Raw genomic sequence first — 25,989 nt, forward strand, 5'->3', positions numbered from 1 at the left:
AAGTCATTGAGCACCGCAGGCCAGCTGCTTCCGGCTCATATAAAGAGAGAACATCGCAAAAGAGCATTTTCGGATAGACCGGGAGCCCCAAGGATCGGCAGTCGCTCCAAAATTATTCTATGGTTGCCGTTGGCGATGCACCTGAAGCAAGCCCCGAGAGTTCTACGTATGAACAATCTAAAATATCGCGACTGGAACTTACCTTATTTCCAATGGAGTTGTTCAACCAGGTAGATGTGTGGTGGAGGTATTGGTGCTGAGGATTGGCCTCGGTGTTGTTCCATCACCCCTAGAAGTGACGGGTCCGCAGTTTCGAGCTACGTATACGTGGGACTCAATAATCATTGCCACCTTGTACGAAGGATCTGCGCCCCTGGATCTCACTGGCCTAGGACTTCAAAGAATGGACACATTGTAGCCAGGACAAGGTTCATTTAGACAATGGGTGATCGTCTCAGCACCCTAAGTCTATTAGAGTTCGCAAGCTGCAGGATCGCATCACATACCGGACAGGGGCTCGCTTCGAAGAATGGGAAGACGATTTCCCCCTTTTTCTACTAAGTGCAGCTACGATCGGACATAATCATCGTAGAAGTCCATCAATAATTGAATTTGAAGGCAGTTTCCATGGGGAAGCTGTTGCCTCGGAGAGAGGTGGGGTGGGTGGGGGGGGGGGGGGGGCGTCTGGTGTCTGTCTCACTGTAAAACACCATATTTGTTCGATCGCCCAATGCGGATTAGCTCCCACGAATCGTCAAACTGGAGAAAAAAGGGACCGCAAGGCTATGGCCTCCTTTTAGCTAAGTAGTAGCAGCCATCAGTATGGAAAGTTATCGGCATGCAGTAAGTCGTTAATCATCTGCTTATGGAAAGACAGGCATCACAAGTTGGGATTATGGTACTGCTCTTAATCGGGGAAGCTGTCATCCTGTCACGAGGGGTGCATTTCATCTTTCTCGGTTCGCTTATCTCCCCGTGACCAAGGTGTCGCGTTTGAGGCGCGTCTCTTGACCGCGCGCTTCCTCGTTCGCCAAGAATTATTTACTTATTAAACCCAGACTGGGTCACTTACGCCCATCATAGTTCGTACCCCAGCAGAAGGGCGGGGTGATCTGCCTGTCGTTCAAGTGAAGCTGAGGAACAATTGAGTTTCATCTTCTTTCCTATGGGGAAAAAGAGGAAGAGGCCCGTGAAGGGCAAGCGTTCCCAAGACCTTCCGTCGCAGACTCGCATCACTGCAGCCTCCACCGGTTTCAAAGATCTGAGTGGCTTGGCTCGTGACCATGCCACCGGAATTTCTCATCCCGTGATCTCGCTATACTACAATGAAGTGGTAACTCTGAGGCAGTTCCTCTTGCGCCATATACCAGCGACCTCACGGTCTCGCCGCCGTAAGATCGCATCAATTCGAGCGGTCCCTCCAGCAGTCGCCAGCGACTCGTTCGTGGATTCGCGTCGAGAACTAGCTGTTCTTCTTGATACCACCTTGGTGGGCATCCCACAAAATCCATCCCCTGCTTGTGAACAAGAACGGAGCCAAGAGCTGGCTGCTTTGCGCAAGTCTCAACCTAAGTCTCAACAAGCGAGCACGGACACTGGCCCGCCATGTGCACAAGCAGAGGTAAGCAGTCCATTTCGAGAACAATTGTCACCAATTGTCCTACCAACGCTGTACTTGCTTGCGCCCAGGCTCTGGGGCTTTGACTTTGGCAAGCTAAAACATGTAACGAATGCACTCACAGAAAGGCTGACTTTACCCTGCAGCTTGTAGACCATGCTATAGCTTTGATATGGAAACCATTTCTCTCCGAGCCAGGAGAGAAGCCGTGTAACCTTCTGACTCGGGGGTTGAGTGCGAGCAAGTATAACGCGCCAACATGCAGTATTCCAGGTATCGCGGCCTGCTTTCCCAACGAAAATGTTCGGAAGCTCAAAACTGCTCCCTGGACAGAGGTCTTGGGCTTACTGGGGAACAATGGAGAACTTGTTATGCTGCGACTCTTGTGTGATTGTGGGGTTTTCACGGCCCTGGACTCGCGTAAAGGCATCTACCATCAGATCTGCGGTAGGTGTTTCCTATGCTAATTTCAGTGTGATATAGATACTGAGCTCAGCGGGACTTTCAGGGAATTCTCTGGTGGGACTCGAACCAATTAACAAGAAACCACCGCAGCAATTATCATCAGAGACAACTTGCCACTTCACTAAGAAAGGACCCGTGGCAGTCATGGATGACAAACAGAAACGAAAGACAGCTTACTGTAGCAAACGACAACAAAAGTGTCGAACGCCTAATTCTATTATCTTTAGCCGGCATCGGATTCTTTACGCTTCTCCCAAACCTGTTGCCAACGGGAAGTTGCAACTAGGCTTAGGAAACCGTAAGTCATTCTCGGAGCACTCGAATAGATTTCGTATATTAACATCTGGTATAGATATTCTCAATCGATTCTCATCCTCTTCAATTTCGGAGTGGAAGGCGATGCACGTTATGCAATACATTTTCCCCTTACAGTTCGGATTGACTAACATTTTCGAACCCAACCTCGAGAAAGACTCAGAGAAGAGCTCGCTCGAGAAAGAGATTGCAGCGAAAGCACAAAAGCGAAAGCGAGATTTTCAGAAGTATGAGCATCAGATCATAGATAGTGAACGACTCAAACTTGCGAATATTCCAAAACGCCTTCAGGGCAAGGCATTGGAGCTGGTTCAACAATTGCTCACCCGACATAAGCGCTGTCCGTACAGATACTTGCTAGATCACTACTGTTCTTCGAAGGTAGGCACGGGTAACCATTCCGCGATTCAGAAGTTATGCTAAGAAGACAGCGTGTTGGTCCATGGAAACTCGCCCCCTGCGATTCTCATTCGAGCAATGAGTCGGATTTTCCCGCATCCGAAAAGCTGATAACTCAAGCAGGTGCGCTTGGAAGACTGTTAGTAGATAAAGATGCCTTGATCTCGAAAGACCATAAGGAGCGCTGCTCGATTGATGGACCTACGTTCGAACCAGCGAAGCCGGTGATCAACCCGGCAGTTGTATTGAAGCCCAGTTTGACGGACTACGCAACCCCTGCCTCCTCCATTTCGGCCTATTGCCAAGCTATCATCCGAAACTTGATTCCGGCACAATTTTATGGAACTGGACAGAACAAGATCCACAATCAGAATGTGATTCTCAAGAATGTCGACAAGTTCGTTCGTATGCGACGCTTCGAAAACCTCAGTCTTCAGGAACTGTGTGAGGGTGTCAAGGTTCGTTTGCACAAAATCAAAAATAACTCGTGTCATGCATGCTAACGGGCTAATTATTACTTGCAGATATCTTGCATACCCTGGCTCGGTCCCGCTGGCCATCGTCAACTTGTCGATCCATCACATCATAAACTTTCACTTTCCGACCTGCAGAAACGCACGGAGCTGTTTCATGAGTTCATATATTACTTGTTCGATTCGATTCTCATACCCCTTATTCGGGCGGGCTTCTATGTCACTGAATCTCAGTGCCATCGAAATCGTTTGTTCTATTTTCGACATGATATCTGGCGCAGTTTGACCGAACGGCCGATGGCTGAGCTGCAAGCGTCTATGTTCGAAGAATTGGGGCCAGAGGAAGCTCAGCGGGTGTTAGCTCCCCCCTCTCAAATAAAAAGAAAGAGTCTGGGGTATGGTTCCCTACGACTTCTACCCAAAGCCGCCGGTATCCGTCCCATCCTGAACCTCAAAAGACGGCTGCCATCATCCAAGAGCACCGTCAACTCCACTATTGCTCCCATCCAAAGCATGCTCAACTACGAGAAGCTGCGTAATCCGGCCCTACTGGGCTCCTGCCTTCATTCGGTTGGAGGTATTCATTCTCGACTGAAGAAGTTCAAGAAAGATTTAGTCCTGCGAAAAAATTTATTCGCTGGTACACCGTCAATACCCCGGCTTTACTTTGTCAAGGTCGACATCCAGTCCTGCTTCGACACTATTCCGCAGAAGAGGATGCTACGTCTCATTGAACAGCTGGTATCTGCAGATGCATATCAAACTACCAAGTACGTCGAGATGAAACCGGCAGATGAGTTCAACAACATGTGGCCACTCCACGAGCAGCGGCAAAGCCGGGCCTGGAGGAGATGGGTGGGTAGAGCAGTTCCAACCAGTAGTCCCGAACAATTAGCAGACTTGTTCAGCAGAGGGGGCACGAGTGGACGGAGAAATACAGTCTTCGTGGATACGTTCTGGCAGAAGGAGAATCCCACTGATGGTCTACTTGGCCTACTTGAAGAACATGTGCAGAATAACATGGTCAAATTTGGACAGCGGGTTTTCCGTCAACGCAACGGGATCCCCCAAGGCTCGGTACTTTCCAGTCTCTTGTGTAACCTCTTCTACGCGGATATGGAACGGGAGGTGTTGAGCTTCCTCAAATCTGACGATTCCTTGCTTCTTCGCTTAATTGACGACTTTCTAGTCATTACGTCAGATCTGGCCAAGGCCACGCGCTTTCTGCAGATTATGATCCGAGGCCAGCCCGCGTATGGAATCTCCGTGAACCCAGCCAAGAGTCTAGTTAACTTTTCCGTCCAAGTGGATGGCGCGCACATCCCCCGCATCGTGGACGCTAGGTTGTTCCCCTACTGCGGTAGTCTGATCGATACCCATTCTCTGGAACTACACAAAGATCACGATCGGATCCTTGACGGCGGCGAATCGGTCGCGGCAAGTCTGGCCAATTCACTGACCGTGGAGTCGGCGCGAACACCGGGCCGCTCACTGCATCGCAAGCTACTCACGTCTTTCAAGGCGCTGATGCATCCAATGTATCTTGACACTCAACACAATTCTGCCGAAGTCGCGATGGCAAATCTGTATGCGAGCTTTGTCATCTCGGGCATGAGGATGTATCGATACATGCGATCCCTGTCGAGACGGGCGCAACCTACACAGGGGGTGATAATCCGTATCATACGTGATCTGGTTTATCTTGCCAATCGTCTGATCCTCGGTCGTCGTCAGGAGAAAGCCAACTCGCCCGCAATATGTTCTGCGCAACCGTCCGAGGTCGAGTACCTAGCCGCCGCAGCCTTTCGAGCGGTGCTGGACCGCAAGCAGACGCAGTACGTAGCTGTCTTGCGTTGGCTGCAGACAGTTCTGCGAGAGACTTATCCCAAGTCAACAGCCACCGCTGCTCGCCTGACCCAAGTGGTGCGCCGCGGCAATGCCGTGTATGACAAGTGGAAGTTCTGATAGACTCCCGGGAGGCGTTCCCTTGGCGCTCGCTTGGCTGAGCGAGCGTTTACTTCTTACCTTGGAATAATTTTACTAAAGTGTGGGCTTATGGAGTCGAAGACTCGAAGTAGCTAGTATCTTTATCCCAGACCGGGTTCATTGTTTGTTTGAAGAAGGGTGATGTAATGGTCGCGATCAGGGTTCGCGTTGTGCGGGAACCAGTTACCACTACCAGAGGGGGGTGAGTGACGACAAGATTACTACAGCACAGCGACGGAAGCAGGAAATCCGGGCCATCCGCAGGCAGGAAAAGAGTGGTCCGTTGATCGGCAATCTCGACCGGTCCGTGGGTGTAAGATCTCATGGTGTCTGAGATCGACTGACTGGTTGTCCGTGGGCGGAATTAGAGACCCCAGCAGATCCGATCGCAGCGAAGGATTGTCTTGGGAAAGACACCATGTTGCATCAATTGTTCTGTTGAACGACACTTCATAAGGTTGCTGTGGTGTAGTGTGTGGGATGTAACAGTAGTGTGTGTGTGCGTTAATTAGTCTTCATTTCCATTTCGTCTCGTCTACCGCAAGCGTGGGCTAACTAGTGGACTACCCAATGCGGCTTAGGGTTGTCGTCTCAAGCCGGGTCGGAGCTGCTTTTTTGCTTTTGGGTGGAGAATTATGCCCCTAGAGAATTCAGGTACCACAAAGGCCCTCCACCGAGGTCAGTGGCGGTCCACCATTCAAAGCTGCTCGTTCTGCCTCCCGTACGGTGCGGTACCTGGCAATCCTCAGGAAAACATACCACGGAACGAGGGCCAGAGAGGGACGAGGATTGTCTGGACCAGAGGAAAGATGGAAAGACCAAAAAAAAGTGAAGGGGTAGTTTTCATGATCTTTCATGAAGGGGAAGAACCGAAAAGAAAAAGAGAAAAGGGGGAGGCGAATTCTGGAGTGAAGGCCTGAACGATCGATCTGGAGCAATTGTTGACCTTCCGTTCGAAACAACCGAACTGTCTGGAGAGAGCACCTCCTCGCAGACAGCGATCCTCCAGCCGATCTCATCTCAGCTGTGGCGGTGCGTTACATCAGTTGTCAGTTCCCTGAGGGAGTTCCTCATCTCCTCATGACGGCCCGGTTTCGATCAGCTAGTTAGGTTGCTTCACCTTAGTTCCTCATTTGACCATTCGTGGATGCTACCTACTGTGTTGTGGCACTGGAAACCCGAATTGATTCCATCTGAATTCGTCTCTCAACCAGAAAACCTAATCTTATTCGTTTGTATCTGGTAAATTGTATGTAACCGTGAGAGCCGGTATTATTCTGGTAAAATGAGGAAGAGGAAGAGAAAGAGAGAGGGGCGGCATTGGAACTCATCCTGTTGGGGAAGCCAGCCAATGAATCCTTGAAGGAGAGAATGGTTTTGCTGGGGCTTCATCTGGTGCGGTGTTAGCGGATTGGCCAGACCGTCGTCGACAATGACAGTGGACACTGTGGACGATTGAACTAGAGGATTAATAGTCTAGTGGTTAGCAGGTGGCAGCAGCCTGGCTAACCGCAGACAGTCCTGGACTCCTGGGGCACAACAGGGCGTATCTAGAGGTCAGAGGAATTAAAGTGGCCTGAGGCTCTCTCTCTATCTAGGTAACTAACTTCAGGTACTAGGTAAGTACGGAGCACAGTAAGGGTAGTACTGTAGACTAATCACTTTGGTACACTTAGTATGCAACGGAGACTCTTTCTTTTCTAGTAAGGCTTGTATTAAGCGTTGCAAGTGTCCCCCTCAGCCTCTATTCCTCCCTCCACTCCTCCCCCCCCCCCCGTACGTGTATTACCAGCTCCATCCACTCTACTCCCTCCGTCCTCCTCCTTCTCCTCCTCCTCCACTCTTCATCACCGGATGCAGCAAGTTCATCATTTCCCCGTCACTTTAGTTTAGTTCCGTTCATTTCCTCCCTTCCCCTTCTTCTTGGTTTTTTCCCGCTTTGTCCACTCTTTATCCCAGCTCTTCCTCTCTTCTTTCCTCCTTCCATCTATTATTTCTCTCGTTTCCCTGCATTCCGTCCTTCGCTTCTCAGTCGATCGTTGAATAATCATTCTCTCCTTCTGTCACTTCCTTCGTTCTCGGGTGCTCCCTGCAGTTGGTGGTCGGTACTTCGTCCGTCTCCTTTTCTCATCCCTCCCCTCGCCTTCTGTTGCGGCCCCCAATGCGCCTCGTTCTCGCCAGCTAACTCTTAATCCCCCTGTGCAGTTATTTGTCAATCGATCCACACCCGGAATATCGCTTGGTACGGTATTCTATGCGGGCGCGACCGCCGTTCGGCTGCACCCTTCGTACATATCAACCCTGCGCCGTCGGACGCATCATTTAACCACTTTCTGTCCTGCTTTGGTCAACGCTCGCGGCGCGATCGGAACCTCTGCGCAATCAAACCTTGTTTATCCCGATCATATCCAGCTTCCCAGGAGCCTATTGTCAGCTTCGTCTTGCCTGCAGTTGGAGTAAGAAATCCCCAAAATTGGAGCGCTGTCCGCGATGACGACCGTCTGCTCGACCCCGAACTCTCCGCCCGATCTGACCGGGTCCAAGTCCTCCAAGTCCTCTTCTTTTCGTTCTTCATCCCAACATTCTGGGCCCGAGGCCCTTTTCACCGATATTTCCAACTTCGAAGAAGTCGACCTTCAAGACGAAGCGCATATCACATACATGGATGCCAAAGTACCTTTTAGTCGGACCGGCGGCATCACCCAAACATTCCCGACCAGGATGCAGACCAAATCGGCCGTGGTCACAACCCGCGACTTAACCGCCGCGAAACCGAGTAAATTGACGGCGCAGACCAACGGCACTCTGGTCCAGCCGGGCCGCGGCGGACACAACCTCAAGACCGGAAACCAGCGGGAATCCACCATGGGCAAGCACGCACCGCTGCAAGTCTCTAAACCCCGTCGATCACGATCCAACTCACCGCTGCGACCCACCTCGAGCTTAGGATTATCCCCTTCTACGCACAGCTTGTCCTTGGCGCCCGCCGCTCCCCGGACGCTCAACCGGAAGCCATCCTGGCAGCGGACCCGCAGAACCCTCAAAGATTTAGAGGAAGAGTATCACGATTCTGATGAGGATTTGCCGGAAGATGCCAGTCTCTGGAATGTTCCCATCTCCCCCCGACCGATGCAAGATCGAGCCCCGTCTCGGAGTACAAGTCCAAATGGTCGCAGTCCTGGACCCCGGCCGTTGCCTCTGTCGCATTCCGCATCAGATGTCACCCTCCCGAAGTCTCCGTCGGGGTCGCGATCCCCCACATCACGAAGTGCTCGTTCCAAGGTACGTTCCAGCTCCGCGGGGCCGGAACGAGGCCAGATCTCTCCTCGTAACCCCCGAGCCTACTCGTACAACAGCATGATGTCAGACCTATCGGAGGAAGCAAGAATAATCACCGAAGCGCTGGAGTTTCATGCCGACGAGCGTGAACGCCAGCGTGGGGAGAGCTTGCAGAGCGGGCTGTCTTCATTGAGGTCTAGCACGGATTCGAAGCAGGGATCGAAAACCCCGATTGAGCTGCCACCGCTACAAAAGTCAAACATCATGATCGACCCATTACCTATTAGCAAAGAGAAAGAGAAGGTGCTGAGCCGAACCCGGCCAAGCTGGCTACCCCCGAAGGATCCCTTGGAGGAGAAACGGCATTTGAAGGAATACAAGAAAATGATGGCGCAGTCACGAGAAGCAGGTACGGTCACAAATGCCGACGATTCTTTGCAAATAGCTGACATGTAAGCAGACAAGCGTCGAGCGGCCAAGGCTGCTTCAGCCAAATGCGAGAAAGATAATACTCGGGAAACCCTGCAACAGATCTGGGACGACTATGTGTATCCGAATTGGGACAGTGTTATTCATGAGCCTCGTACGCGGGAGCTGTGGTGGCGCGGTGTGCCGCCGCGGCTCCGTGGATCGACCTGGCAGCGGGCCATCGGCAATGAGCTAGCTCTCTCAGAGGAAACGTACAACAAGGCGCTGCAACGGGCCAAGGATTTGCGCGCTCGCCCCGACAGCGATACGGGGGAGAGCAACAAGCGAATGCGGGAGTGGTTTGGCACCATTGAACAAGACGTGTCCAAGGCTTTCCCGGATCTTAAGTTGTTTCAACCTGGCGGTCCACTTCGTGAGACGTTGATTGATGTCTTGGAGGCTTACTCGATGTACCGGAGCGATGTCGGATACGTCAGTGGACTGCATACCATTGCTGCCCTTCTGGTTCTTCAATTCCCATCTCCGTCAACTGCATTCCTTGCTATGGCCAATGCACTCAACCGCCCCCTTCCCGTTGCCTTCTTGACGCTCGACCGCGGGGCTATCGGTCGGACTTATTCTTTGGCGTCCGCGACGCTCAAATACAAGTTTCCACGTCTTTCGACGCATTTGTATGAGACACTCCGTCTCAGCGATGAGGAAATCTGGGAACCGATGTTCCGCTCCCTGCTAACAAATGGACTGGACCTCGAGCGTCTGAGCCGGGTCTGGGACTGCTGGGTGTTTGAAGGGGACCGGATTATGATTCGCGCAGCGGTTGCGACTCTGGGCAGCTTGCAGCTGCAGCTGTTTGGCTTTACTAAACCCGACGATCAGAGTCGGCAGTCCGTGCAGGGAATACTGAGTTGGGGACCGCGTCAAGCCGGGACCAACAGTAGCAAAGAGCAGCGCCACAGCGCACCGGCAGCTCCAACGCCGGCAGGCTTTGGCGGTGGAGGTCTTGCATCTTCTGGGGTCGGCGACTATTGGCTACTCTCCTCCGCAGGCGACGAGGATGGGTTTATGAGCGAGGTGAGAGAAGCAGGGAAGGTCCGGTGATCACTTCCAATCGTTTCTCGTTTCTTATTATTCTTGAACATAATTGTGCTGCAGTGGATAGTGGCTGCAGCTTTTAATACGATGGACAGGTCTGTCTTTGTCAAGTGGGTAGTAAATTAAACTCGCTGTGTATACATAGGAAGTTTGTCTCGGGTGTAATTTTTGTATTCTCAAGCTTGGCCTGGTCACTAGATGTATCAAGGTAGCTGCAAGTAGTAGGGCACCGTCCCTGAACGACTAAAACCAGCAGTAAGCTAGGGGTGGAAGATCAACAGGCACAAGGATACTAAGCTCAGATGATCTTTCTACATCTTTCTTCCAACGCAATGAGCTATCTGTCATTCTGTATTGTGTAGCAACACTCTGAGCTCAGAATGACCTTTCCGCCTATTTCTCACCATCACCATGACTTCATCCGCCTAGCGCCGACAACGTCATACTGATGGAGCCCAACAGCACTACATTAAACCCACTCAATCACGCCAGAGAATTGTGTCTCTCAAAGTACCATCATGTTTAATCAGAGTGTTTTGTTGCCACGCTCTCTCGGCGCATCATTACGCCATCGCCCGACAAATCTATATAGTCGTCTAGCTCTTCCCGTCATTGCAACTGCATCAAGAACATTCACGACCTCACGATCTACACATTTTGCAGCCAGCACACCTCAACTGAAAAAGTCAACTACTAAAATGGCGGCCGAAAACAGCAACACCAACTTCACCTTGGAGAGCCTTTTCAATGTCAAGGACAAGGGTACGTCAATGTCTTGAATACTTCGAGAGCTCCCAACATTCGACTCCAAACGTGATTCTTCGCAAAGCCGGCCTCTCAATTCATACTTCAAGTTCATGCATACTAACTGTCATAACACAGTGGCCCTCATAACCGGCGGCGGCAGCGGAATCGGTCTGATGGCCACGCAGGCGCTCGCCACCAACGGCAGCAAAGTCTACATCACAGGCCGCACGTCGGAGAAGCTGCAGCGCGTGGCGGAGCTGTACGGCAAGTCGACTAAGGGCGAGATCATCCCCCTGACGGCGGACGTGACGGACAAAGCCAGCATCCAGAAGCTGGTGCAGGAGATCTCGTCGCGCGAGTCGCGACTGGACATCCTGATCAACAACGCGGGCATCAGCAGCAGCACGCAGACGACGGAGCACGAGAACGCCGAGGACCTGAGCAAGGCGCTGTTCGACGAGAGCTCCTCACCCGAGGAGTGGGAGAGCGTCTACCGCACCAACGTCGTGCACCCGTACCTGGTCACCTCGGCTTTCTTGCCGCTGCTGCAGAAGGGCAGCGAGCAGGCCAAGGGCTGGAGCAGCACCGTCATCAACATCACCAGTATCTCCGGCATCGTCAAGGTCAGCCAGCACCATTTCGCGTACAATGCCTCCAAGGGCGCCGCAATCCATCTGACCAAGATGCTGGCGCATGAGATCGCCAGCTCTGGTCTGCGCATCCGCGTCAACAACATCGCCCCCGGTGTGTTCCCCAGTGAGATGACCGCCGGCGAAAGTGATGAAAAGCAGAAGAGTTCCTTGGAGAAGGAGAAGTACGAGGGCAAGGTCCCCGCTGCGCGCCCCGGTAAGGATGAGGATATGGCCAGTGCTGTGTTGTTCGCTTCTACCAATCAGTATTTGAACGGGCAGACTATTGTTGTGGACGGAGGATACGTCCTTGCTGCGGGAACTATCTAAATGTTCACTGTGGGTATGATTAATGTCTTGTTATGAGAATGTTAATAGTATGTCAATAATGGATAGTGGAATGGGTTGATTTCCCATATTTAACGATCATATGACTTGTTTTCTTGAATCCAAGAAACGTATAGGACTGTTCTTTTGGCTTCGCTATACACAAGTAATCTGAAATATTGTCTGGTAGTGGCCTCTTCTCTAAATTCCAAATCTACAGCTTAGCCTTCTCAGCCATGATGGCCTCGCTCTCAGGAACCACCTCGACCATCATTTTGCCCGTATTAACCCCCTTGAACAGATTGATCAACTCCTGGGGCGTCGTTTCCAAGCCACCTTTCACAATATGTTCCTTCCGCTTGATCTTCCCTTGGCTCAACCAAGCACCTAACTCTTTCAGCGCGGCAGGATACTTATCCTCATAGTCAAACACAATGAACCCACGCATAGTGATCCGTTGCGACTGCGTTCGTTAGCCAGGATCCAGCATCACCACCGCCGCCCCAACCAGGAAAGAGCGACTCACGATGACCATCAGATAATTCCTCGGGCCTTCGGGCTTCTCCACGTTATACTGACTGATCGCGCCGCAGATGACGAACCGGGCGCCCTTGGCGGCACGGAACAGGCACGCATCCAAGATCTCGCCGCCGACATTATCGTAGAACACATCGATGTAGTCGGGAGTCGCCTCCTTGAGCTGCTTGCGCCAGTCCGCATCCCGGTAGTTGATGGCCGCATCGAAGCCCAGCTCCTCGCGCAGGAACCGGCACTTGTCCTCGCTGCCCGCGATGCCGATCACCCGCTTCGCACCCTTGATGCGCGCGATCTGGCCAGCCACCATGCCCGTGGCGCCCGCCGCCCCGGAAACTACGACCGTGTCTCCAGGCCGCGGCTGGCCGACCTCGGTCATGCCGAAGTACGCCGTCAGCCCCGTCATGCCCAGCACGGACAGGGCGTCCGTGGGCTGGCAGCCCGCAGGGATGGTGATCTTCTCGATCGCTTTGACGGGCAGGATTGCGTACTCCTGCCAGCCGGAGTGCGCGGCTACCCACTCGCCGACCTGGTAGGTGCCAGCCAGCGCCGGGCTGACGCGCAGGATCTGGGCGATGCTCTGCCCGCGCATCACGCTGCCGACCTCGACGGGTGCAATGTACGAGCGCTTAGCGGTGAGCCATTGGCGCATGGCGGGCTCCAGGGCTAGGTAGTGGATGCGGACGAGCACTTGGTTATCCCTGAGGGTGACATCTTCGGGGATGGTCTTGGTCTTCAGGGTGAAGGTACCGGTGCCGGTTAGCGAGGGGTCGATGGCGGCTTTCGGAGGGTTCGTATAGATGAGTTGGCGGTTAGTGAGAGGCATTTTGTACGAGATATCGGATAATTAGGAACTGGTGATATTGCTGTAGACAGATGGATGGGACACAGTTTATCGAAAAAAATGTCGAAGGGGTTACCGACAGGTCATGGTGAGGAGTCGGCCCAGACAGTGCAATGAAGTGAATTGGACCTCGGCTCATGGAGGAGAAGCTCTTTGAGGCAAGATCTCCGACAGAGGGTCGCACAGCCGGGGTGGGGGTAACATCCGGGGGATCAGTGCTGAGAATTGAGAAACGGAGGTAAGACTCTACTCGAGAAAGCAGACACTCTAATACAAGGAGACCAGAGTTGAAGCATGTATGGGTCTGGTTGCGGCCGTGAGAAAGGGAGGTGCATATTGTACATACATACATAACTGACTCAGCCGGTATAAATCATGCTTACCATGACATCATCACCAGCTATCATCGATAAGACAAATCACCTGATCGGCTGTCCGAAGTAGGCAGGGTGTCTGTGATACCTACCTACCTAATAACATTAACCAACTTACCTACGTTAAGCTCCTCTTGAAATGCATCACTGCTAGCGAAATAAATCATCATCTCACCCAGATGAAGAAAGAAACTGTCGATCATGTGAGCGAATGGCGCAGGAGTCCTTATCTGACTGGCCAGTTCCCTCTTCCCCCAGGGTTCGCAGGATGGGCCCCAGGCGACGATGTTTTTTGTGAATCAGGTTGACGTCACCGGCTCGCGCGATGATGTCGCAGTCCCTCATTTTGCCTTCGTCGATGGTTATATAACCTTCAGAAGTGACAGGTGGAGTGCACTAACAAAGCTTGAACCAGGCACCATCTTTAAAATACAATCACTATGAACACTTCTCAGACTCCATACTTTGATACCAACGCTGCGGCCACCGGTACTGCCACCCAAGCTGGCATCACCAGCACAGGCGATGCCAGGACCGGCCCGGCCCCGACCACTGCTGGACCGCATCGCTCCGACATGGCGAATAAGACCGACCCCCGCGTCGATAGTGACCTGAACAACCGCGCCCAGTATGCTCCCGGCACGACCACCACAGGCAACGTGCACCCGCAAGCCACTGCTGGAACCGCGACCACCTCAACTTCGGGCACCTCGACGCGGGGCCCGCACAGCTCATCCTTGCTGAATAAGCTCGACCCCCGGGTCAACAGTCGCACGGGTGAGATGTCAACCAAATCCACGAACCAGTCGGGCTCAGGAGCGATGCGCGAACCGACCGATACGACAGGCACCGCGGGCGGAGTGGGTTATCAGCCTACGGTGCCGTCGTCTAGCCAGGGGACGCACGCGGCCGGCGGTGCTAACACCGCTACAACCACCACCGCTGGGCCTGGCACCACCACCACTACTGGCGCCGCTGGCGGTCAGTCGGCGCGCACGGGCGAGAACGTCGGGCGCGGGGTAAAGTCGGCAGCAGCGGGGATCCACGTAAGTCACTAATCTCGAAGAATTATTGGTTGCAGCCTTGCAGAAGCTGACCGGGCCATTAACAGGGGGCCGGAGAGTCGCTACGCGGTGGACTCAATGCGGCTGTAGACTCAGCCTTCGGCCACGATAATGGTGCGGCTAAGAACGCAGCGATTGCGGACAAGGGCGAGCGAGAGATTCAAACCGGGCAGTTTGGGCGCGCGCACTGAACTGAGCTGCTTTTCAGATTGAAATGATGCGATACGATGATACGACTGATGCCTGTTATTCGATTGTTTGATAAGTCGCGTTTAGTGGAGCTAGTCAAATGGCTGCCTGTTGTGCATTGTGATAATGTAATCAGTTTGGGTACTGTATGTACTATGCTTAGTTATAACTAATTGATTGGATTGGATTGTTCATGTTCCTTCAGCCGATGAGCACGTTGCGGCTGGGTACTTAGCTTGTAACATCAGAGTCAGCTCAATAACCTTGCAATGGACCGTAAACATCGTAGGCACCAATCACCTCCACTGAGTTAAATCCTTCGCCAGCTTACCATTGCTATTAATACGTACCGACATGTTCAGATGTCTTACCAACCTAGCGATCTCACAAGTTTACCGGGGGGGTTTAAAGCTTCGCCCTGATCCACTTCTGGTCTCTCAGCCATTCCGGCCCTCCCGGGGCAGTGCCGGTGGAACCGTTTTCCTCTCTGTGTCTCTCTCTCTCTCTCTCTCTTCCTTTTTTCGTCATTTTTTTTTTCGTTCTGCCAACTCGTACTCGTTCTTTTTTTCTGATTCTTCTCTTTTACATCATCTCTGGCTGCTCTTTTTCCAATTGAAACTTGCCCCCTATCTACCGATCTCAGTTTCTCCCCGCTCTCCTTGCTGATTCCTATTAATTCTATCCCTCTATCGTCAATCAATAAACTAGCGATGGCTCCACCTCCGACTCCGTAGCTCTACTTTAGCTTCAACTTCCCCCATCCAATTTCACATGGAGCCTCTTTCATTCCGCCTAAATCCATCCGAAGCTATTGCGTCGTTGTTTCTCCGGTTCCCCTCTTCTTATCTATCAACCATTCCCCTCAATGGGTGATTACTCTCCTTTAACAACTCCATACCATCCACTATCACCATGGCTGTGAAAATGCAATCAGCTGGTGGCCATACTAGCTCCGATAGCGAAGACCTGTCTCTTCGCGATCCTACGCGGGAGGATGAAGCTCATGATATGGTAGGGGTCAGCATCAGTCGAACGCAGAGTCGCATGAAGGCTCGTCGCACTCCAGCCGCGGAGAGATCCCGCCTGATGGGCCAGCATGGCGGGTACTTTGATGCCATTCCCGACTCTCCCGAATTCGACAATGGCCTCTTTGCCAGCCATCTCACTCAAGAACCTGAACAACTCCAGTCCTCGCAACCGCATCCCTCGCGAGGAGCTAAGGAGAAACTGAAAGATCACCGGTCCAGCTTCACACGCTCTCTTCTCAAGAATAGCCTTCCGCTCCGCCCTCGTGCCTGGTCCGGCGATTCCATCACCAATCTTCGTCTGAAAAAGTTCCTGCCGGACTCGTGGACGAAGCGGATTGCCAGCCAGCCAGCTCCACGCACCGTCAAACCCGCCCCGGAGCCGGCGCACAGACGATCTCTGACCGAAGAGTCCGCGGACGAGCCTATCTCCGATCTCAAGCCTCTGGCGGGAGCCACCGCCGCCCGCCATTCATATGCCCGGCGGCCCACTGCCGGTGTTTCCAGCAAAGCGCCGCCAATGTTGCGGCGTTCATCTTCCGATCAATCGCTCTATCTGCGACGCTCCTCTACAGCCTCCTCGCTGGAGCAGCGTCCTCGTTATGAGCATATTCATTCTCAAGTAAATAGCCGCTTCAAAGCCATCAAGGACAGTCTGCAGGATTCTAGCAGTCGCCTCTTAAGCATGCCTACTCTGCATTTGCAGGATCTCCGCAGCGACTGGGGATATCGACCCTTTCTTTCCGAGCCATCCCATCCTCGAAAAGTCCATGACGATGTGCCCGTCGCTTCCCATGCGCGGCCACCGACGGACCCGACGGGACCGTCGTCGCTGCCGCCGCCACCACGTACGCGTTCGCCGCGGACCAGTTCCAGTGTCCAGCATCCTCGTCTTTCCGACGCTATGGAAGATTTAACAGGCGATGTAGTCATTTTAGGAGGTTACCGGGGCTCGGTCCTACGATCTGCCAAGCCTCCACAGCGCCAATTATGGGTACCAATGAAAGTCGGGTTGAATCTGCGCAAAGTCGACCTCGAGGTAGGCTTGAACCCAGACGACGAGGAACGAATGGAAGAGACTATCATCCCATCCGGGGTATTGTCGCACGTCGGACCTGTGGACATCTGTCGCCGCCTGATGAAGCGGCTGCAGAAATGTCCCAATGCAACGCGCGGCGATCTGCGCGTCTGGGATTACGGTTATGATTGGCGTTTGAGCCCGCATTTGTTGGCTAAACGTTTGATCAAGTTTCTGGAAGGCCTCCCGAGTAATGCTCCGGACACACCCCGCGAGAAGCGCGGAGCATATGTGATCGCCCACAGTCTTGGTGGGCTAATCACGAGACATGCTGTCAACCAGCGACCAGAGTTGTTTGCCGGTGTTTTGTATGCCGGTGTACCGCAGCACTGCGTCAACATTCTCGGGCCGTTGCGCAACGGCGACGACGTTTTGCTGAGTTCCCGTGTCCTCACAGCTCAGGTGAACTTCACCTTCCGCACCAGTTTTGCCTTGCTGCCCGAAGACGGGCACTGCTTCATCGACCAACGCACCAAAGAAGAATATCGGGTCGATTTCTTCGATGCGCAAGCCTGGGACGAGTACCGACTATCACCGTGCATCAATCCCGCATTGCCGGTGGGCAGCCCCAGCCGGGGCTTTGTCAAGGAAAATCTTCCTCTCATCAGCAAACGTCTATCGACCGTGCTAAGCAGCAAGGAGAGTCTCCCAAGTGGAGGATCAGCCTCCTCTTCCGATGGTGGGGAAACGTCCGGCTCTCAGACGCCAGCCCCGCAACAGAGTGCCAATCCACCCACCGCGGCCGCGATGAAACCTGCCCCCGTGGCACCTCCGGCCGTTGAAGGGGCCATCGGCCCCAGCTCCAACCTACGGGGTTCGAGCAACACCAAGGTCACTACGGCAGTGACAATCCCTCGCGCCACCGCCATTACCTACCTAGAGCGCACGCTCGCCGAGGTGCGACGTTTCAAGGAAGAATTGGTCTTCGACGCAACCCACCAAGCCAACAATCGATATCCCCCATTTGCCGTGCTTTACGGGAAGTCCGTGCCTACCGTCTACGGAGCGCGGGTCGCGTCCCGCGAGAGCATCAAGCAGCATGATGCGTACGATGATTTAGCCTTCGCCGCGGGAGATGGCGTGTGTTTGGCGTCGGCGGCGATGCTACCCCCCGGTTATCGTATCATCAAGGGGGGTTTAGTTAAAAGTGATCGAGGCCATGTGGGCCTCTTGGGAGACCTGGAAGGCGTGGGTCAATGTTTGCAGGCATTGATTCGGGGCCGCAGAGAGGGAGTTGGACTGGGGCAGTCCACTTCCTCGTCTTGATTTTTGTCTTGACGTATATTCCCCCCTCTTCATTAGACGCATACGCTGGCTTACTGGGAGCCGCATTAGACTCGATACCCTCTTACCCTTGTTTATGACTACGATGGATGATATAATGAAAGTGATATAAATGGATGTTTGGACACTTGTCACGGCTCGTGGCTTGCGCATACCTGCCAGTCTTGAGTCGCTCCTCTCTGTACAATCTACCTGTGTGTGTACAGTACATGCCTATACCATAAACTGTGTATACTATGCAGTCATCTGTATCAATGTGGATTCTTGTATTCCTGTTGTATATGCCGCTTTTCTCGTCTCGAAGCACTTTTTCTGGTTGCTGTATGCTCTAGAGATTTCAAGTCGATGATTCTCCTAACTACCCAAAGAACTGATTGCTAAGCATCATGCCGATGCTGCAAGAAAAGTTGAAGTTGAGTTGGGAATTGATTGTGTCAGTCAACACCGACGATCCTTTGAGCGTCGGCTTTATCGCACGCATCCTGTCTCATCTCCCCCGCCAGCCAACGTTGATGGCCTCAACACCCAACCCTAATGTCCTGTCCACGGACCATCGTACCTGAAGAAAGAAACCTTGCGCATATCGGCGACATTCAATACCGCCAAGTTGGAGCAAGGTGACAAGGCCACGTGGTTAGCGCTTACAGCCCCAGATCCTATCTGCGGTGCATAGCTCGAGAAGGATCTTCAGAAGGACTAAAGCAGTATAGATTGAGGGGAAACTCGGCCTGACGAATGGTATGATTACTACTGACTCTTAATAGTCAAACACCATATAATATCCCGACACCCATCCTTTTCCTTTCTGCCCCTCGTCAATTCCCTTAACCTCACGCCCCCCCCCACCAAATCCCACCAAAATGAGCGCCAACCGCGGTGCCAAAATCATCCTCCACTCGTCAGTCCCCCAACCCCGACCCCAAGTCCTCCAACTCCAACCACCTAACACATCCCCGCGTGTGGGGAATGAAACCAAAGCCTCGAACGCTCTCGCTCGCAACGCATCCTCTGGCTCCTCGAAGAGCTCACTCTGGCCTACGAGATCCGGCCCTACAAACGGGACGCCCAGCAGCGCGCCCCGCCCTCTCTGAAGCAGCTACACCCGCTCGGCAAAAGCCCCGTGCTCACCATCCAGCCTGCCCCGGGCAAGGGCAAACCGGAGCTTACCCTGGCCGAATCCGCGGTTATCGTCGAGTACCTCGTCGATCACTTCCCGACCGCCACCGCCACCAAAGCGCTGACGCCGCCGCGCTGGATCGCCGGACTGGAGGGCCAGCCCGGGGGTGAGACCGAGGCGTGGCTGCGGTATCGGTATCTGATGCACTACGCGGAGGGAAGTCTGATGCCGTTGGTTGTAACGCGAATTTTAATGGATGGTTTGTTGTTCTACATATTATCGTGGCCTAGTTGGAAATCAGACAGATAAAACACAAGAGAAAAAAAAAAAAAAAAAAAAAAGAGAGAAGCTGACTGGCCGGTTTTTGGAGTGGTCAAAAACGCCCCCGCCCCGTTCTTCGTCAAGCCTGTTCTCGGCATCGTCCCGGGCATCGTGAACAAGGAGTATAGTCGGCCCAACCTGGAGACGCATTTCGGGTTCTTGGAGGGTCAGTTGGCGACGACCACCGGTGAAAAAGCTTATTTGGCGGGTACGCAGTTCACCGCCGCAGATATCCTCATGAGTTATCCGCTGGTTATCGCTGACGAGATCGAGGCGATTGATCGCCTGCGATTCCCGAGGCTGACCGAGTATGTGAAAGGGTTGCGAGAGATGGATGGGTATCGGAAGGCGGTTGGGGTGTTGGAGGAGGTGGAAGGGCAGTCGTATAAGCCTTTTTAGGTGGGGAGTGGCGCTGGACTGATCAGATCTCAGATCCGACGGTGGGAGCATAGCGAGATCCGATTTTTTTGTGTTTAGGGGGCATGAAAATGGGAATTGAGGTTTATTGAAGGTGTCAATCGTCTGTGTTAGTGGTGAAAAGTTGGTGACGGATTGGCTGGCGAAAGTCATAGTATATATCTACTCATGATAGTTACAGACAGCTTGTTACAAAACAAACGTGGCACAGATGAGATTCCCGCTCTCTTAGAACAGTCTGGAGTAGTATATAGTTGAGCTACGATCCGAGAGCTGATGAAGGAATGCGGTGCCTTCTCCGCTCAGCCTCCGCGGCCGGAAACTTACATTCGCCCAGTATATTGGACCGGTGACAGGCTTGCACCTATCTATGGGTCTGAGAATTCTTGTGAAGCGGGAATCGTGGAATGTCGAATTGGCTGTAACCAATCGGACATAGTTGACCTATCTCCGATGGTTCCGAATTCAGGGTTAGCGTGGCGCTAACTTGAAGATCGGGAAAGTCATCCAGGTTGGGATAGTCGGACTCATCCTGAGGGTATAACCCTTTTGGGAAGAACTTGTTGGGCTCCAGGCACCAGGCTGGTAAAATGTACGAAGATACTAGGTAGATGATGACAGAAGATCAAAATAGTTTCTGTGAAGGGATGGTAAATGGTAATTATACTCAGCATGCATGGAAGGCAGATTATAGTGCATCATCGATGAAATTAGGCTCAGATCGATGTCTTTCGGTATTGATTGTTCTGTAATATTCTCGCTATCTAAATTCTACATAGGCAAAAGCATCAACTTGTACCACTGCTGACAAGTGCAACAAAGGAGATTAGCAGGACAGCTATTTACTTGGCGGACTGCAAGCAAGTCCACGAGGAACCGTGGACCCCACGGTCAAATATCTGCACTAAACCGTCGCCGAAGGACTTTGCCAACACGACCGAAAACAAGAGGCAGAGGAATCAAAGCCAGGGTGATAAACCCAAGCAAGGAGTTCCCCCATCCATATCCCAAAGCCGCATACATGGGGGATCCAGCGAGAGGAAGCAGGGCCCCAAACAACGATCGAGTCACGGTAATTGCCGCTGTACCTGACGCCGCATACCGTGGATACGAGTCAATTACGTATGTTTGAAGCGTGCCAAAGATGCCTACTATCCCGAACCCAAAGGGGAAAAGTCCAATTATTGGCACAATCCAATGGGTTTTAGCTTCGACCGACCAGCCATACCAAAAGAAGGAAACTGGAAGACATATCGCAAAGTAGGGACTCAGAGACAGCCGCATCTCGGGTTCGTATTCGCCATTGTTGCGCTGTTTATGACGGACAATGGTGCGATCACTTAGCATGCCGAATACGAGCTGGCCTATGATAAAGCCAACCCCAATGCCGATATTGGACAATCCACTGATGTCAATACTCCAATGGTATGTATTTTGGAAGACATCGGTCATGGTGGTAAAGAGGAGGTAGAGGCAGCCGTAGACTATAGCGATGTAGATGGCAATCATCGAGACTATAGGGGATCGGAATAATAGCTGGAGAGGCATTGACAGCCTGCGAGATAGAGACAACTGTTGCTTATTATTCTGGACATCATAGCAGCTTCGCAGATCTGGTCGGTCAAGACTCTTTTGCAAACGTGCAGTTTTACGGCGAATGAGAACTGTGGGGTTTGTCTCGCGGTTGAATATCACGACAAGGGAAGTCAGTGTCCCCCCAGCGATAACGAGGATCCAGAACACCTATATTCGATCATCAGATATCATGGTGTCAACAGATTTCGAGCATCCGAAGTGAGTCAAAACAGTCATGGAACTACCTACCCACCGCCACCCGGCTCCCTCGGCAATAAATCCACCGCAGATGGGTCCAAGGACAGGTCCAAATAGTGGACCTGCTGAATAGATAGACATTGCAAGACCGCGCTCTTCAGCCACGAATAGATCCGAAACAACGCCGCCTCCCGTAGCCAGGCATGCTGAGCCACCGATCCCTGTCAGGAGTCTGAATCCAATCAATGCTCGGATGGATGGAGCCAACGCGCAGCCAACCTGGAACAGAACAAAACTGGTTGTTGCAATGTTGAGAACAATTGTACGCCCGAATAGCTCACTCAAGGGCGAGAACAGAAGAGGTCCTGCCTGCATGATTTTAGTAAGCACATTATCGAATCTTGTAAGTGAATACGAGGGACATGTACAATATAACCGAAAAGATAGCCTGTCACAGAAAAGGTCTCTAGAATCGGGGATGTGATCCCAAACTCCTCTCCAGCAAACACTGCAGCTGAAGCAAACACGGAAGATGCAAACGGACTACACACGCAGTGAGTTATAGGAGGATTGGGAGTTGCGGTAAGATAACGGTGTACCTAATCAGAGTAATCAAGCTAACTAGTGCAAGTAGAAACCACTTTCGAGCGGCTGGATAGTTCCTATGATATGGTTAGAGCTGTTGAATGAAAGAAAATCTGGATTTCACTAACCTCGGGTTCTGAGGGTCATCTTGACTTTCCCACCCAACAAGACCTTTGTCTAAATCGGTCACCGGATACTGCTCGGTTCCCCGGGATAAAGCTGCCTCAGCATCTGGCTGATCATCTGTTCGTCTGTCGTTCAAAGGCACCCCCATATTCTCATGTTCTTTCATATTGTGTGGATATATGTCCTTTCTAGGGTCACTTGAATTGAGACAGTGAAGCTAAGATGGTTTTCCGCTTTAACGATGCTGTGCAGGATTCCAACCACTCCCAAGACATGTGCTTGGGCCCATAGCACCTTTTATTTTGCACACGAACAACACATATCATAATCGAGAAGGGTCTCGAATGGCTTGCATGGGCATTGACAGACACTTCCGTAACGGGCGCAAGATCCGACTTTGGGGTTAGCGTCTTTCTGCCCTTGCCAACCCCTCCTCCGGCTGTATCATGTCCAGTGAGATCCGCAACAAGCCTGGCCCGCAGCTCCTCAACATTAAGGAGGTATGATGCTCAACAGCATAAAGCAAGAAAATTCATGTCTCCGAGATATGGAAATTGAAAGGATATAGGCACTCGTCTCCGCCGTCGAAACCGATATTCTCGTGATCAAACGGGTGCGTATAGTAGTCGAACCGTTCATATATTTGCTGATCCACATAAGGTCGTGCCTCCATGAAATTGGCGCCTTCTGCGTTATCGAATTCTGCTCCACCACTTGTCAATCCCGGTTGCATCGCAAATAAGTTTCGCGATGTGCCTGCGACTCCCGGCGTCGCCGCGGCATCCCCCTCATGTAGTGACTGCGCAGTAATGGGAGTTGAGGAGCTCCTATGGAGTTCGTGATGCGATTGCGCTGGCTGCGGAGGCCCATGTGCTGCCAGTGATTGAACTTGTACACTTTCTTCCCAAGGATATCTCAGATATCTTGGCACATTGCCAATTGCCTCGTTTGTCTCTTCTAGATTCGACTGGTTGGCAAATGTTCTCGTCACCAGGTTGCTAGTCCCTAGATGATTCGGCCCACCCGCAAGGTCGGTTTGTCTACCTTCGCCTGCTAGCTCCTGCAGCTTGGATCCATGAGAGAATGCCGTCGTCAATATCTAGTGAGATTTGGTCAGTTTCAATCCAGAGAGCACTCGGGAACCACAACATACTGTTAATGCAATGTGCGTGCGTTGCGAGTGGATACAATATGGCCGAAGGGCAATCAACATGACTCTGGCTATATCCAGCTCAGTCTTGAGAAACTGTGCCATTTTTGATGCCTTGCAGATGAGAAGAGCGTAGAGGAGTGTAAGTGCAGATGTCGAAAGCATATGTGCGACTCGCCACTGCGAGCCAAATAGAAGACCATGTCGATGCATGTCCTGCGCAAGACGAATGATATTGCAACTTGCGCGTATGCCAGCCAGTGCATATTTTTGGACCCCTTGCTCTTCGTTGTGACTTCCACGGAGGTAGTGCACAAATGGACGGTACAAGTAGACTTGATTATGAGCGTACGTCATACACAATTCGTATTGCGCCCTGTAGCTTGTGAGTGTTCTCGGACAGCTATCGGTTGTGAAACCCTTCAAGTATCCTTACCTTTGGGACCAGGGCTCCTCTACATGTTTTCCTAGTATATCACGACTGGCTAGACACTTGACCCAATTCTGTAGGTCGTTCTCGAGCTTCACGACAATATCCATGGTAACAGAGTGTTTCAATAACCCGCTCGCATCTTTATGCTTCATGGTGCTTGGAGGATAGAGACATTTCACGACCCTGTAAAGGATTTCATGAAGCCTTAAAAACCCCAGCTGGATAGAAATTGTTTCTGTTGATGATATGCCTTCCTCTGGCCCGGATCCTCCTGAGTAGGACTTAGCACCGTTGGCTCCAGCCTCAGGAAAGCCAATTCCTATCTCATCAGCAGCGATCGGTTTCGGAAGGCCACACATGGAAGCCAAGGTGACAAGGAGTTGCCATATGGCCCAGAAAAGAGACTTCTTCGTCGCCGTAACGATCGGGTTCTCCGTCTTGCCGGGCTGGTGGAGGCCCATGCGAAAAGCCAACGACAGCATATGGGAGACGTAGGTATAGCACCGAGACAACCTGCACGTGCTTATGAGAAATAGATTCATAAAGAAAATGGCTTGCATGACGAAAAGATTTTCACAAGCTTCTAGATCTACCATATTTCGGCAAATTTCAAAGTACTCCAATCTGTTGTTGTCAACAACCTGGTCAAATCGTTGAAACCCTTTGAGATAAGACTTACCCTTCTGCAAGCGAGTTTTCAAAGAATTCTTCGGTTTCGTGCTCGCTTGGTTTCCTGAAGAGGCAGCCCACGGCCATCAGAGAGTAGATGAGAGGAATGTGGCTAATTTCTGTCTCTCCGTAATCCTCCTTGTCGAGGGAGTACAGCAACTGAAAGACAGAAGTGAATGTGGGTCTATGCAGAGCATCATAGAGCAGGTTTGCATTTAACGCAAGGTCGACTAATACTTCTGCTCTTTCGCGTGGGGGAAGTGCCGCAGAAGTCATGCACGAAGTCCTTGGAGCTCCCAGAAGGAACAATCTGGGGGCCAGTCGCTCTTTTACGCGTAGCCTGCTTTCGAATTCGATGTCGGGCCAAGTTCCTAGTTCTAGCTTCAGTCGTTCTATGAAAGCCCTCTCTCCAGAAGATCCATGGTGTCTTGCTTCCAGTTGGCTTTCTTGTGCATCGACATCAGATCTGGCGACCGGTGTGTCCGGAACATCGGCCGCGATAGACGAAGTGTCTATAGTGGAGCCAATAGTCGTATCGAGGGTTTCTTTCAACCTGGGCTTTTTGCCTTGTCCAGCAAAGCTCTTGTAGCCCATGTTGACCTGTCTTTTACGCAGCGAATCTCGATAGTTGCACTCTTTGGATCATCAGTATGCCGGACCCTTCAATGAGCAATCAAGCCTAACGGCAGCTCTCAAAGCTTCAAGAAATCGTACCATGAAAGGAATGGGAGCAATGTTTGCAGGGATACGCCCCGTCGCATTTGATCTTCATCTGTCGGCACAACTCACATGCTCTGCGGACGCGATCATGGCGGCTCAGTGATGATGATTCGCCTTCCCCCTCAGTCCCATTATCAGGATTCAGGTCAAATGTATGGAACATCAATTAAGTCGTTATCCAATAATACAATATAGTTTTGGTGTTTGGCAAAACCGTCTTTCAAGCTTAGAGGATCGGAGGGTTTCGTAAGGCTGAACCCGCTGCGCTTCGATTACTTGCCGTAGGTTAGATAGCACATGACTGTATGCCCTCAATTTCAGGCAACTAAACCTTGAACTTTCAAACGCCTTGTTTCTGCTTCTCAAGGGTAGTGCTGAGGACCAAAATGATTGATGATCTCAGAATTATAGGTAGTGAGATCTAATAGTTACCGATCAAAGGTGATTAGATCGGGGCATTCGGTGACTGACTCGGAGTTGTTCACGGTTTGTACATATACACTTGTAGGTAAACATATAACTTCCGT

General features: G+C 52.0%; 8 protein-coding genes across 8 annotated transcripts; 5 read left to right on the plus strand and 3 right to left on the minus strand.

The window, feature by feature from the left end:
- Positions 1–7,746: 7,746 nt before the first annotated feature.
- On the plus strand, positions 7,747–10,062 carry BO97DRAFT_421715 (putative TBC domain protein; the record flags this gene model as incomplete). Its single annotated transcript, XM_025696732.1, has 2 exons — positions 7,747–8,944; positions 8,996–10,062. The coding sequence occupies 2 exons, from the start codon at positions 7,747–7,749 to the stop codon at positions 10,060–10,062; spliced, it is 2,265 nt and encodes a 754-aa protein (XP_025554754.1).
- Positions 10,063–10,573: 511 nt separating this feature from the next.
- Positions 10,574–11,857, plus strand: BO97DRAFT_403566 (SDR family NAD(P)-dependent oxidoreductase). Its single transcript, XM_025694766.1, has 2 exons — positions 10,574–10,818; positions 10,939–11,857. The coding sequence occupies exons 1-2, from the start codon at positions 10,755–10,757 to the stop codon at positions 11,760–11,762; spliced, it is 888 nt and encodes a 295-aa protein (XP_025554755.1). The 5' UTR covers positions 10,574–10,754; the 3' UTR covers positions 11,763–11,857.
- Positions 11,858–11,895: 38 nt separating this feature from the next.
- BO97DRAFT_363348 (NADP-dependent oxidoreductase) lies at positions 11,896–13,467 on the minus strand. The gene is made up of 2 exons (XM_025692494.1): positions 12,286–13,467; positions 11,896–12,222 (listed from the first exon to the last, which is right to left on the minus strand). Exons 1-2 carry the CDS (start codon positions 13,117–13,119, stop codon positions 11,974–11,976), a joined length of 1,083 nt encoding a protein of 360 aa, XP_025554756.1. The 5' UTR covers positions 13,120–13,467; the 3' UTR covers positions 11,896–11,973.
- A 161-nt stretch (positions 13,468–13,628) lies between these two features.
- dprC lies at positions 13,629–14,957 on the plus strand. The gene is made up of 2 exons (XM_025700448.1): positions 13,629–14,557; positions 14,623–14,957. Exons 1-2 carry the CDS (start codon positions 13,952–13,954, stop codon positions 14,764–14,766), a joined length of 750 nt encoding a protein of 249 aa, XP_025554757.1. The 5' UTR covers positions 13,629–13,951; the 3' UTR covers positions 14,767–14,957.
- A 261-nt stretch (positions 14,958–15,218) lies between these two features.
- On the plus strand, positions 15,219–18,393 carry BO97DRAFT_403568 (uncharacterized protein). The gene has a single exon (XM_025694767.1). It carries the CDS (start codon positions 15,677–15,679, stop codon positions 18,131–18,133), a length of 2,457 nt encoding a protein of 818 aa, XP_025554758.1. The 5' UTR covers positions 15,219–15,676; the 3' UTR covers positions 18,134–18,393.
- A 618-nt stretch (positions 18,394–19,011) lies between these two features.
- BO97DRAFT_338709 (glutathione S-transferase) lies at positions 19,012–19,988 on the plus strand (the record flags this gene model as incomplete). The annotated part of the gene is made up of 3 exons (XM_025691529.1): positions 19,012–19,049; positions 19,130–19,531; positions 19,613–19,988. 3 exons carry the CDS (start codon positions 19,012–19,014, stop codon positions 19,986–19,988), a joined length of 816 nt encoding a protein of 271 aa, XP_025554759.1.
- Positions 19,989–20,897: 909 nt separating this feature from the next.
- On the minus strand, positions 20,898–22,638 carry BO97DRAFT_338337 (MFS transporter; the record flags this gene model as incomplete). Its single annotated transcript, XM_025691518.1, has 5 exons — positions 20,898–21,749; positions 21,831–22,148; positions 22,208–22,322; positions 22,379–22,441; positions 22,493–22,638. The coding sequence occupies 5 exons, from the start codon at positions 22,636–22,638 to the stop codon at positions 20,898–20,900; spliced, it is 1,494 nt and encodes a 497-aa protein (XP_025554760.1).
- On the minus strand, positions 22,562–25,695 carry BO97DRAFT_217632 (Zn(II)2Cys6 transcription factor). Its single transcript, XM_025690625.1, has 5 exons — positions 25,457–25,695; positions 24,753–25,377; positions 24,077–24,697; positions 23,644–24,016; positions 22,562–23,589 (listed from the first exon to the last, which is right to left on the minus strand). The coding sequence occupies exons 1-5, from the start codon at positions 25,623–25,625 to the stop codon at positions 23,023–23,025; spliced, it is 2,355 nt and encodes a 784-aa protein (XP_025554761.1). The 5' UTR covers positions 25,626–25,695; the 3' UTR covers positions 22,562–23,022.
- Between the last annotated feature and the right edge of the window lie 294 nt (positions 25,696–25,989).

The sequence above is a fragment of the Aspergillus homomorphus genome, assembly GCF_003184865.1.
Source record: "Aspergillus homomorphus CBS 101889 unplaced genomic scaffold BO97scaffold_5, whole genome shotgun sequence".
In the NCBI taxonomy this organism is placed as follows: Eukaryota; Fungi; Ascomycota; class Eurotiomycetes; order Eurotiales; family Aspergillaceae; genus Aspergillus; species Aspergillus homomorphus.